General features: G+C 45.3%; 1 protein-coding gene across 2 annotated transcripts in view; it reads right to left on the bottom strand.

Moving 5' to 3' along the window:
- The window catches only part of ABTB3 (ankyrin repeat and BTB domain containing 3), a 162,881-nt gene that overhangs the window by 46,541 nt on the left and 102,917 nt on the right, over positions 1-13,423 (bottom strand). For both annotated transcript variants that reach the window (XM_058022372.1, XM_058022373.1), the window contains exon 3: positions 9,998-10,202. In XM_058022372.1, the coding sequence (XP_057878355.1) occupies positions 9,998-10,202 (205 nt within the window). The remainder of the gene's footprint in view (positions 1-9,997; positions 10,203-13,423) is intronic.

The following is a 13,423-nucleotide window of genomic DNA, read 5'->3' as shown; positions in this document are numbered from 1 at the left end:
GCTGAAAGTGGGGGATTTTGCAGCTAAAGTGAAGGTTAGCTGTGAGCGAGGTCAGAAATCAGAAACCAGACTGCTTGGTCTCACTTTTAGCAGTATCAAACTGCTACACCTTTGGGTGTCAACTGTTCTGCCAAAAAAACATACAAAAGTGCCCCCAAAAGTCAATGTTGGGATTCTGAGCCACACCCTCACAAAGTCTGGGCACTATCAGAAACATGATCCTTGACTCCACAATACCTGGACAGCCCCATGTCCCAGCAAGAGCTGCCCAAGCTGGAGATGAAGCATGCAGCACATATAGTTCACTCCATCTATGCTAAAAATTATTTGGGAACCAAGAGAAAGATGCCAAACCACAAGTAAAAACCATAGCTTCAAGTAGTGTTTCAGAAGAAAACTAATAAAATAACTGCAGCTGAACACCTTGAAGGTCACTGCAAGTCTCTTGCTTGCCTTTCCTTCTGTGGTCCCTTTTCATGGAGGAAGGGAGAAAAAAAGTCTGCATTAGCTGCAGAGTAGGCAAATATTTTACATTTTAAATGTACAACTTTACCTCAAAAAGTTATACCCTGAGAAAAATTATTTAAGAAGATGTTGACTCTGGAATATCCTTTTCCTATTTATAGCTCTTTATGCATTTATTTCCCTTTTTGAGGACTTGGCTTTACATAGCTCTGATATTAGTATTCTTGAGGGGGGATGAGAGACTTCAGAAGTGCCGAAGGACAGAGAAGCCCTGAGGCCACTGACTCTCCCTAGGACGCTGGGTTCCCAAATTTCACAGGCACGTAAATGAACAACCTCTTTTTGAAATATGACATCTTTGGCTGAGCTGCCATTTCCATAGTTTTTCTATTCCAACACGTCACTGTCACCTCAAGACCAGGCTGCATTTGTTTCCAAGGCTTTTGCTCTCCCCAGACGTGCCACGGCCACGTAAGGAGGCTGATAAGGACAGAAGATCATCTCCCACAGCTCACACAAAACAATTTCCTAGCCCAGCTCATTTGTCATGAGAGTGCTGGGAGCTAGAGGAGGAAAAGGGGGGAAGCAGGGGTGTAGTTGTTCCTGGAAGGTGACTGCTTCCCAGGTCATTTTCAGAGCAGGAGGGACCCTCTTTTGAGGCACAAAATACCTGGGAAAAAGTGATCAGTAAGAGGTTTTCATCACTTGCTGAGTGTCTGAGCAGAAGGGGAGAGGCAAATCACAGAGTAAAACTGCATGTAGTTACAGATATAGCTTGGTTCTAGAATACAATTAAAGGAAAAGTCAATTCAAGGTTATGTTTTGCATGAGTGAACACAGTTTGGATCAGAGAAATGAAGAAAGTCTTGTACACTGCCTTCCTGTAACATCTGCTGGGCAAACAGAAAAGCAGAGAGCTGGGGCTGAACAGGGGGCTCAGAGGTTCACACTTTTTCCTCCTCTTGTGCAGGATGGAAACTCAAAAATCTGCCCCACCACAGTAAGGAGCAGAGCAAATAAAAATATTTACAGGAACTCAGATAATTGCACTATAAAATTGCATTTTCTCCCCCTTCCCAGTCTTGCAAATTTCACCAGAGAAATAGAAATGAGCATGGCTATTTGGTGTAATAAATCCCAAGAGGAAAGGGAATCAGTGTTCCGCAGAAGCAGGGAAATTTTCTATAAAGTCCAATTTCAGTCCCTAGATGAGGATATGGAGTTTGCTCACAACTTATTACATTCCTTTTTCCGAGGGAAAAAAAAATCATCACTGCATATCTCAGCATGTCAGGAAATTTGTATTTTGAGAAGAGAACCAAATATGGCTGAGTGCAATAGGTTAAAAATACCCTCCAAGAATCTGTGCACCATGTGAAGGGCTGGGTTTTTTCTTTTAAATACTGCTTGTGTGCCAAAGAGGAAAGAGGAACACAGAGTTATAAGGGTGTGATAATCCACAAGACAATGTGACATCTGCAAGAAATATTTCACTTTTCAAACAGCACTGTGTGAAAATGGGTTAGCCAAATGCATCACATCACTGGCATAAACACTGATTTATCTCTGGTACAAAGGCAGGTACCAACCAGGAGAATTTAATAATTTTGTGCTCCAGAGCAGACACAGAGCACATAAGTCACCTAGTTACATGCTTTGGAAGCACATGCCTTAATTAAACTAATCTAACCTTGGGGCTCAGCTTGATTCTGCCTGAAAGATAAGGGAAATCAAGAGCAGCTCAGCTGCTGCACAAGCACCTTCCCTGGGCTGCAGGTGAGTGCTCTAACTTCCTCCTCCAGCCCTTCTCTGTACCTGCGCTTAATTTCAAATGCATGCTTCCACCCTCTAATTCCATGCAGTTTAAAGTTAAGTATGGGCTTAGAAAAAATTAAGAAAAAAAAAAAAGGAAAAAAAAAGCTTTTTGGCACAGACTTGTATTTTCCTGAGCTCACGTCTAAATGTCTAAATGGAAAAATATGCCAGATCAGGATGCAGGGAGAGGTCTCTGCACAGAGCAACTCGCATCCCACACACAAGAGCTGGGAGAGGGCTGTGGGAGGCCAACACAAAGCACATCCCCAAAGGGTTTGACACTTCTGGGCCCTGTCTCCCCGCCCTTGGCAAGGGGGCAGCTGGCTCCTCTTGGGGTGTGCCTTCTCCTATTTCATCAGAAAAGACAATTATGAGTGCCCCACCAACCCTCACATCCCTGGTTCCTCCTCCCAGGCAGCATCCTCCCCTGTTCCCTCCTGCCACCCAGCACTCCTCTCACATCTATTTTTGAACAGCTCAAGGCCCAATAAGCTCCTATGCCTTGAAAACATCTGCAGGTAGCAACACCCTGCTGGCACTGCCCCACAAGGGACAAGTCCTCACTGTGCTGGCTATCAGAAGTCGTTCTCCCCACTGCCTTCACACACTGCAGCTCCCTGCCAGCACTCTCCCTCTTGAGTGGGGCAAACAACCCCTCCCTACCCCATCAGACCTCAAAGTTATCTCAGTTTTGTGGGGCTGGAGCACTCTGAATTACAGAATGACTCATCAGAAAAGCAGATGTTACAGGGAGGAGCCCAGATGTAATAATAAGAGGGGTTCCCTAAAGCCTGCACTCCCTCCAGAGCCACACACAGCCTTCCTGGGCTGCCCACCACTCCCCCTCCCTCGCCTGCTGGCACACTGAGGTATTAAAAATCCTGTCATGCATATGCAATAACTCAGGCTTTTCCATTATTATTAGCAGTAGTAGTAGTACTGTTATTGTTATCGTGGTAGCAGTCTACCTGTATGTAAACAGGAGAAATTGTCAGGTGGAAGACCATGAGAAATTGTGCACCATAAAATGCAATAGGATGCTTCATTATTTCTGCATGGGTCTATGAGAAGATGGATGAAGCTCCTGTCTGGACACCAGCTGCTGCAATGCCAGATTTGCAAAGCACTAGGGCCAGCACTCTGACAAATTCCAGCTCCAAATAATCTCTGGCCCTGGTTTTTCACAGTTCCTACCATCTTTGCAGGGTGCAGAATTCCTGCTGGCTGCTGACCAGATTCTCAGTCCACCTTCTGCCCAGAGCAGGGCTACTACACACAACCAGTCTCTCCTTGATTTCCAGCAGTTCTTCCCCTCGCCAGCTGCTCCCTCTCCCATACAGAGAGTAGGAACACCCATCACCTTTGAATGCTCCTAACACAGGCTCACAAACCCTGGACGGGCCACCAGCCCCTCGTTCCCAGCAGAGCCTAAAGTGTGCTCCAGGTCCCAGAGCTCATCAGTGCACATGAGGGATTCCCAGACAATCAGAGTGCTCCAAAGAAAACATCATCATTTCAAGTGCAGCAACAACAGTCTCTCTGTTTCCAGGGGCACTTCACACTGCTCTTCTCCAAACACCAACAGAGCCCTTGCCCCACTCATTGCACTCATGCACTCATTCACTGCCTGTATTAAATCAAACTTTGGGGAGAGGACTGGCTTTACAGTCACAATGGGAAGAGACAAATCTCTCAGGCATAATCCTATTGGAATGTGAAGTCCCAAAGCTATCTCCTGTTGTCCCTGCCTCAGCTTCCCAGCTGTGAAGGGGACGCAGCTGAAAGACCGGACCATTCTCTAACTTGGTTCAATTGCTTCAGTTGCTTCAGACGATGTTTGCAGGATCCTCTGGCTACGGAGGAGGGTGGTGGTGCTGTAGGTGTGGGGTTTCTTCTCTCACTCCAGCCAAGGATTGCTGACTGCCAACCTTTATGGATACAACAGGCAAACTGGTACACAGAGGTCACTGCTGTTTAAATTTGCAAAAGCTACCAAGTAAAAGTTAAAGATGCTTCTCAGAAGCATAAGGCTGTACTTTTACATAAAAAAGCCTTTCTAGATAAAGGTAGGGAGATGTTTTTTCTTGCAGATATGAGTCAGCAACTTTAACATTGTAAAAAGTTCTTTATACTTGTTTGTTTTTGTTTTCATGGGTGGTTTTTAAAGAAAATTCCAATATATGAATTGAAAAGCATCCTAAGTTCTGACAAGTTTTCACTAGGAACATATGATGAAAATATATATGCAATGCTAGTTCATTTTTAGCATTATTGAAAGATAGAAAAACATGGGGTTTTCCAATGTAGTGCACGCATTTCAGATGGGTTTCTGGGGTGAAAAACTCATTTATAGTTACACCATAAACTACTTGTCTTCAGAGAGAGCAAATACTTTTTGATGCCCTCAAAAAGCTGCCAGTCCAAATCCTTCCCAGAAACTCAGAAACTCAGCAGTGCCAGCTGATGCTCCATGTGAGCTCATGCAGCCACTCTACACAGCTGCTCTGCCACCCCAGAAGCCCAGCTAAGGGTGACCTAAGTAGCAAGTTCTGCATCTCGTTCAGGCTGAAGGATCAAACCTCCCTGCTCTCACAGGAGCCTCAGGAGACCTGCCTAGGCAGAAGAAGGATTTATCCTGTGGCTTTTGTGCACCAAGACATTGGTGCTCCAGAGTCCACAAACGGGGATCTGCAAATCATGGGTTTTGAACCCACGGTCCCAGCTGGAATGAGCTGTCCCTGTTACCTCTCCAGCATTAAAAACATTAATGGCCAAGACTTGAAACACAACTGAGTCAAAGTGATGACTCAGCCAGCAACCACAAAAGGCAAATATTTCACTGGCAGTTTGGACATGGGATTTGACACGACTGGCAATGGCATAAATCCCTGAGGACACACAGCATTCAGAGTGCAGCACAGAACAGCCTGGATACCATGCAGTTCTCACTGGGCTGCATGCAGTTTCCTCTATTTAAAAAATCCTATGGCCGTCCCATGGACAGCAGAAGTCCAGCTTGATAAAAGAGATGCAGAATACAGACCCAGCCCAGCAAGGATATTGCTCTGTAACAGCCAAGCTAAAATAATGCCTGAACTATTTCTTGTAACATGTGCCGTCTCACATGCTGCAGGCAGCTCCAATAACGTTGCTGAAGGGATTTCTAGGAGGTGGGAAGTTTGATATTTAGCATGCAAATCTAGAGGACTTAGGTAAGGATGCATTGGGATTTCTTTTCAGTGGTTCCAAGTCCAATCAACCCTGCTCTCAATTTTGACTTCAGCAAGGCTACAGCTTTACTATGTGAAGTTTCCAATCACACAGTGGATAAAAATAGAAAGGGTTACATGGGGCTATGGCATACTGGCACACCAAGCATGTGCAATCCCTTCTGCATACGCAGGTTCATTCAGGTTTCACTGCAGGGCTCCCATATTCCCAGTGCTTTACTTGTTTTTCATTAGCATTCTTCACCACTATCTCCACTCTCTTCTGGTCTTTGCTGGAGACTAACCTAGCCAGGGAGTCTGTACCACAGAATAATTTAAACCAAGGACACTTTTCCCTAGTTCTCTTACTGAAATTTCTCTATAGGTATAATCTGTATAACTGCTGTAGCAGTTACAAAAAGGCTCCAAAAGAGTTCAAATTATTTTAAAAGTTATTTTAATAGCATGGAAAACTCCTCTCATTAGAGAAGCTGCATCACATTAATTAGCCAGCTACACCAATAGCTACTCAAAGCAAGAAACAAAATTGAGGCAGCCCAAACTCTTTCCATTAATAATGAATGACCACAGTCTACAATTTGCAGGCGTATGCATGTGCAGGGAACATATATCTTTTTCTCTGTGTGTCCATGTGAGCGTGCAAGGCAGGCAGAAAGATGAAAAGTAAGCAATAACAGCCCATGGGAGTTTCCTAAGGGACTGCTCCCCACAGAGGGAATAATAGTTAAGGTAAAGTGAAAAGAAGGTTAAAACCAGACACATATCTATCAACTCAATTAAGACTGGAGGAGAAAAGCTAACAGCTGCCAGGGGTACAATGCTCCTCCAAGGTGGAGCAGCAGAGGAAGCACTGGAGAAGGGACTTGGCTGCCCGTGAGCAGAATTAATGGGTGGTTCTGGACTGGCTGAGATGCTGAGCCACAGCTTCTCAATGAGCTGTTAATGGGGAACACGGCAAGTTAGGAAGTAATGAGGACTTTGTCAATACAGCTGTGGATAAAAGGGGGTAAGGAACCACTTAAGGAAAAACAACATCACACAAATCTGCAGCTACAGATTCTGCACTTTCCGGTGCTTAAGAAATTACTTGCAATAATTTTGGAAGCATTATAGGAGCTGACAAACCAAACATAACCACGGGACAGGTCTTTTTCTTAAGCTAGAAGCTGCAAGAAAGAAATCTTAACAACAGTTAAGATCATCTACCCTCATCTACAGTTCTTTTTGGTTTTGTTGTTTTTTGTTTTTTTTTTAATTCCCAGGAAAGCAAAAGAATCACAAACCTAAATTATCCGCAGCAACCTGCAGGTGGAAGCACTGGAGGAGCACTGCTTTTGTAGGCAACACCCAGCACAAGATAAATGGCTCCAGCACATCCCAGCTGGGTGCAATAGGGAAAGGGGACCCCACAAAGGGAACCACCCTCTCCCTGTACCTCCATGCCTGACAAAATAACCTTGTACATGGTATCCAGGGTCAGCAGAACTGGCTGCCAAAAAACCAGAGTCTCAGCCAAAGTGGCCAGATTGAAGGAATATGAGTTTGGGGTAGGAGGGGATCACACATCTATCTTATGGTTGGATTTGTCAGAATTTAGGAAGTGGGGAATATTTTCCAGGTTTTCTAAGCAATTCTGGCCACTCTCCACTCCTCCTCCTCCCATGAAAGCAGTTTCCCCTCCCCCAAAAACAGTTTCACTATATAATCATTTTTCCCTTTTATTTTCTGTAAAGATAAACACAATTAAAAATATACTGCATTCTCATTTCTTTAATTCCATGAAGAGCAAACACAGAGAAATGCTCCCTAGAAACGAAGTGCCGGATTTACTCAAAGGTAAAAATCCCTTTTTATGTGTCCCCCAAGGCTCTGAGGGAGGTACTGCTTTCTGAGCTGGAAAGTGCTAAGCCACCATACTGGATTCCCCTCTCATATCCAGCCTCTGCACAGGAGGACATGCAAAGCCTTTGCAGCTCAGCCTGATTCAGAGCCAAAATCCAGGTGGGCTGGATTTGAGATGAGTAAGAAGAACAGGATGGTTTCATGGTGCCATCAAGCCTTGAAAGTGCTGTGAGAATTCTTTGGCTGCATCACACAATCCTCTCTAGCCTGGGCTTGCACTGTCAGGGAGGAGGGGGCCAAGACAGTAGCCAGGTTGGCTTCACAGAGAGCCAAAGAGAACCCCTCTTTCATGAAAATACTGCCTCTACAGCCAGATCCACACTGTCCTGGCTTCTCTGCACCAGCAGGGACACAGAGAGGCCAAGGACGGGAAAGATGCCTGGACCTTCTTGCTTCCTTCTGGGCTTCTTACAAAATACAAGCAATTGCTGCAGCTGGAGAGCAAATACAGCAACAGATATGTCACAAATCTTGCAAATATTTTGCACGTAAAAGTGTCATGTTTAATAAACCCATTTCCCTGCAACTCACAAAATCCCATCATGGAAACTGAAACCATCAGAGATACGTCATGGACCACAAAGCATGACTGCCTGTAAAAAAACAAAATATGGGAAATGGGTAGGAAGGCTCCTCAGAGCACTACTGATAAGTCAGCCTCACTGTTCTCCTTCCCGGGCAGCACAGGGTGGTTCCATCCAGCTGGTGAAACTCCAGAGCTCAGCCCCACGGGAAAGGCCAGGCACCATTCCCACTCCGGCACTAAGTGCTAATGCATGTTGGACTGGGCAGCAGGAGATGAAGCTGCTCCTTGCCGAGGTGACCACAGGCTCTTGGCAATGACACGGAGCACTCGCTCCGGCCTCGCCGCACGCCACACTCGGCCACTGCCCTGCCAAGTGACGGCGCCCTGCCAGAGCAGGCTTCAAAATAAAGGAAGAACAATTGCCTTAAACAATCAGCATTTCTAGGGCTCTAATGAAGAGGACATGTATTAAGGCAACCTCAGAGAAAGGGAAACATATTACAACAAATGCTGAGAGTGATTTTCCAAATATTCTTGCCCTTTTTCACTTTTGCACAGCAGTCTGAAGAAATCTTACAAAACCAGAGGCTTAGCTTTATTCACCCCTCTATTTCCTCTGGTTCCAGCAGCATTATTCCCACAGATGAGAACTACAGATCAGGTGAGAGTATATTATAATTTTCAAAAAAATTTTTTGTGCATACTAACCACTCCTGCACATGAGTTAGGCCTTCTAAAATAGCAAGACTGGATGACAAATAATGAAATAAATATCAATTTAAAAAATAGAGAAAATTCTGTATTCTTGTCATTTCCCTTCTTGTTTTTTTCATACTTTGGAAATAACAGAACAAAAAGTGACAACATGCTCACAGAGCGACCCAAACTTGAAAAGAAACAAAATGCCATCCAAAGGCAAATGGCAAAATTCCCAGTAACATCATTAATGCCAGAATTTCATTTTGTATGCTCTTCTGCAACTAATAAAAAAGTATTTCAATTAAAATATCATATTATATACCATTTACAAGTACACACACAATGAGACCCTCAAATGCTGCTTTTGAGATGCAGACTTCATCCCGCAACAATAGCCAAGCCCCATATGTGCAGATCAGAGTTTGGCTCACATGTATACTGCCATACATACTCTGGGATGTAAATGTGGAGCCCAGCCTGACAAACCAGCTTTGCATTTGCATCACCACAATACCCATCCTAAAAATTCATATCCAGCATCAAACCAGCCACTCCTCTCATCTCTGTACTGATGAGAGTGGTGAGGGCTGGTGAGTGCGGCATGGAAGCAGCAGTGTGCCCTAGCACACAGCTGGAGACATGTTTTAAAAGAGGGTTTTCTGGGCTTTTCTTGGGAGAGGGATTTATTTTCTTGGTCAGCAATCTGCCACCTGGGCTGGCCACCCAGCTTGCCAGCTTCAGAGGCGTTTCCTTCTCACCTTACATCAGACCCTGAGTTGGGACAGGGCCAGAGGCACAGCTCCCTGGCCCATCCCTGGAGCAGGGACAAGAGCAGCACAGCTGGCACTTGCCACATCCCTGGCCAGGGCAGCCCCAAGGTCACCCCTGTGCCCCGTTACTCAGTGCGGCAGGAGCCCAGCATCTTTAATGACTTCTCCTTTCTCCACACACTGCTCTATTCATTTTCCACTTCCCCACTCACAGCTGTTGAGCCCTATTAACACGCAGGGGAAAAAAACCACATTTAAACCCAAACCTGCTAGGCCAGAAATAGAAGTTCTCATTTTCTTTTCCAAAACACAGAATAGCTGAGCAACAACGAAAGGAAAAGGAAATCTCTCCCAAGCACATCTGGAACCAATTTGCTGTCTGTAGCCACTGGGTGTCACTTTTGATATATATTGGTTCAGCCACGCAGCACTTCGGGGAGAGAAGCGGATTTCAGGGAGGTGATCCCAAAGTGAAGCTGACTGCTCCACGGCCTCTTGCATGCAGGCTGTAATTAGCAATTAGCCAGCCAGGCTGATTTATTAACAAAACATCCTCACCACGACACCAAGCACCGTGCAGAGGCTCTTACCTCTCAGTCTGCAGCGTGACTTTCGAGGGCTCCACATTGGGGTTTTCCCACTCCATCTGTGGACAGTGCATGAAGTAGCAAAGCGTGTACAGGGCCTCTGGCTCCCAGTAGAAGGATCCCTGCTTCTGGTGCATGGGTGTCCCATTCCCGTGCTGCTTGGCATTGAGGGGCTGCAGGTGGTGCATTGCTCGAGACACCAGGTCACCTGGAAAAAAGCAAGAGCCAGGTGAATGCCAGGCTGTTCAGCTGCCTCTCCTGAGCTGCAAACTGAAAGGCAGGCTGGGGTGGTCTTCCCTTCCATTTAACCTCACATATGCAAACAGCAGAGGGTAGGACAGGATTCTGGGCATTATTCATCACCAGGCTGAACTTTTCCTGGTGGTTTATGTGGTGTGGTGTGACATACCCAGGCTGCAGACAAGCCCACAAAGGCCTGCAGGAGACGTGCTTTTGCAAAGATGGTGGTGTGGGCAACATAAGGCTGGCCCATCTCAGCACCACCATGAGAGCTGGCATGCTGAGCCAGGATCACAGTTACCTACTCAGCAGCCTTTGGAGGATGCCAAAACCCCAGAGCCCCAAAAAATGACCATGCAGTGTGCCACCAGAAGCTGCATGCTCCTGGTCAGAGGGGCAGTGAAATCCAGCCTCCTGGAATGAGGAAGGAGGCAGTCAGATAACACACAAAGCACAGCAGGAGGATATGAATGAGCATGTGGGTGAAGAATAAAAGGGGGGGAATATTGCGAGAATATAAAGAATGTGCAACCAAAATTTTTTTAAGTCCAGGCTAGGCCTGGAAAACTTCACGTTAGTGGAAAAGCAAAACCTATGAAGTAGGCTCATCTGGCCCCCCAGGTTTCCAGAGCACAGAGGAGGACAAAGAGGAAGATTTTCATCATCCCCCTACACCAATTTAGTTTGGAGCACTCCCTCACAAAGCAAATATAGGAATCTAGCCACAACATGTGGAATGGGATGAGCAAAGCCAGCAAGTGAGATTACCAGGCAAATACATGGGCAAGCAGCAGTGCAGTCTCTTAGCACAACACTGATTGTAACTAATTAACTAAAGCACCTCTCTCCGAGGCAGTGAATTTTATGTCTAGTGACCATTCTATCAAAGGCAGGGAAACAATTGTGGTTTAAACTGCCTTTTTTTCACATGTTCAAATCACTCTGAGAGTGCTTTTGGGGGAAATAAGGATCTTGAATCAAATCAGTTGGTTTGTTTAAAATTAAAATCTGAGCAAGAGCCCTTTGGGTCATTCTTAAGCTATACAAAAGCAAGTGATGAGAAAAAGAGGACATAATTTTCCACTGTTAAGAAGTCACACACTTTCTCTTACTTGTTTTTCCCAAGTGACCACTAAGCACAAATTTGGAAGAAAAAGTTTAAGATGTACACCAAGGTAGGAGCATAAAACCAATTGTGGGGGGATAAATAATGAACTCCTGGGCAAACTTAAAGCAGAACCGTGTGCATGGCTGAACTACAGGTTTTTGCAAAGTCCCATCCCTTTGAACACCTCTCTCCAGCCTGACTCACACAGAAAATGCTGCTGCTGCAGTGATAATGTGAACCGGGGAGAACAGAAATGTCTCACTTAAAAATCTCAGCCCAATCCTCTAAAAACACAGCCTTAAAACCAGTAGAAGAAAGCTACTGACATGAGGAAACTACATAGTCCATGATTTCAGGGTTCTGACACACATTTTTTGCTTCACTCTGCAATATTTTTCTGATTCAAAGCTTTAATTTAAAAATAGCTTCTGTCTTTTCCCTCTGCCAGGAAATTGCCATGATAGGACCAATCTTGCAGCCTTGCATGCTCATAATTTCCAAGAGAAAATATGCATGTGGAAAGTATGCAGGATCAGGTCTGCAGAAGAAACAGATGTGCCTCTGAGATGACGCCCCAGACCTGCACAAGGCTCTCTGCAGACAACCAGAAGCAGCAGGAAACTATGGGATCTCCTTCCCTCAGCTTACTCTAGTCACAGCAAATGTGCACTGCCAAGTCTAGCACAGGCCAATTCAACTGCTAGCAGCCTTGTTGATATTAAATTTCCCCCTTTTTCTCCAGAAGGCAAAAAAATTGCATAGAAATGCTGGCTGCAACATGCAGCTTTAACAATAATAGCAAAGGCAGAGAAAAAGGGAGACGCACACTAAATTCAGCCTTTCAAACCCAAGCCATTACAGCACTGAAGAATGTGGGTAAAGTTTAGCACATAGCCAGTTCCATTTCAGTGGATTGAGACAGCAGGCTCTAGAGAATGCCTCTGACTTCTGTCATGAATGATGAATAAAAATTAGGATGAAATTTCGGCCCAGATTCTGGCAGCAGCATTACTTCATCCCACTCCTCCCTGAGCGCTGGAGTGATGTGACCTCAGTGACATGCCCAGGACCTGCACAGAAGCTGCACAGTGAATAAGAAGGGAAAGCAGCAAGAATGATGTGAGCAGGACAGGCAGCCTTGCTGATGCAAGGCTGGAGGAACTCATGTCTTGCTGAAAGGTGAAGCTCCAATCCATATCAATATGACGAGGAGTTCATCCTTTTATGCTGTATTTCCTCTAGCACCTCCTAAAAAATCCAAACCAATTCATACCATTAAAGCTGAATTAATGCTTTTTATATTTAAATTACTTAAATACATTATACCAAGAACGGATGGCTTAGATCTTTCTTTTGCTGTTGCTATGCGTTCTCTGGTCACATTTGAAATAATTTCTACATTAACAATTATAGTAAGATTTCTTTACCAATAAGTTGACTTACTTCTTCAGGTCAACTCAAAGCCTAAATAATCAATACCTGTAAAACACTGAGCTTCACAGAGAACAGTAAGCAAGCATACAAAGCCCCATTATCCTGGTACCCGCTGGGCAGAGCTGTAGAGGAAGGACAGGAATCACTGCTCTGTTCTATTCCACAGCAGAGCCTCGAACAATCCGATACATGCCCCAGTGCCCTTTGCCTCCTTCAGCCGCATCCAGTTACAGCAACAATTCTCCAGGGCAGAGACCGTGCCTTAGCACATCTACTCTCCAGGATCAGGGCCAGGAAGGCACGGGGAAGCTGACAGGCACGGGGAAGCTGACAGGCACATGCACACACTGCACACCAGCACTTAGGCACACTCTGTAAAATGTAGCACAGTGCAACATCTGGCTCTAGGTGTGCATGTGTGTGTTGTCTTGAACCCCTACCAGGTTTTACTCCTTCTCTTGTTCCTTGTTAATATGCTTTTGCTTCTCCATTTCCTTCCTAAGAATGTACCAAGAGTTGAAACTCTCTTTGATTCCAAGGCACCCCAAAGCCCACAGATGTGAAATCAGCTTCGTGATGGGACTCACTGGTCTGCTCTCCAGCAATCAGCCAACTCCAGCCTCATCTGGGAAACCCAAACTACACAT

Source organism: Melospiza georgiana, chromosome 4 (genome assembly GCF_028018845.1).
Source record: "Melospiza georgiana isolate bMelGeo1 chromosome 4, bMelGeo1.pri, whole genome shotgun sequence".
Lineage (NCBI taxonomy): Eukaryota > Metazoa > Chordata > Aves > Passeriformes > Passerellidae > Melospiza > Melospiza georgiana.
The sequence above is the reverse complement of the archived record's forward strand: the minus strand, read 5'-3'. Positions and strand labels throughout refer to the sequence as shown.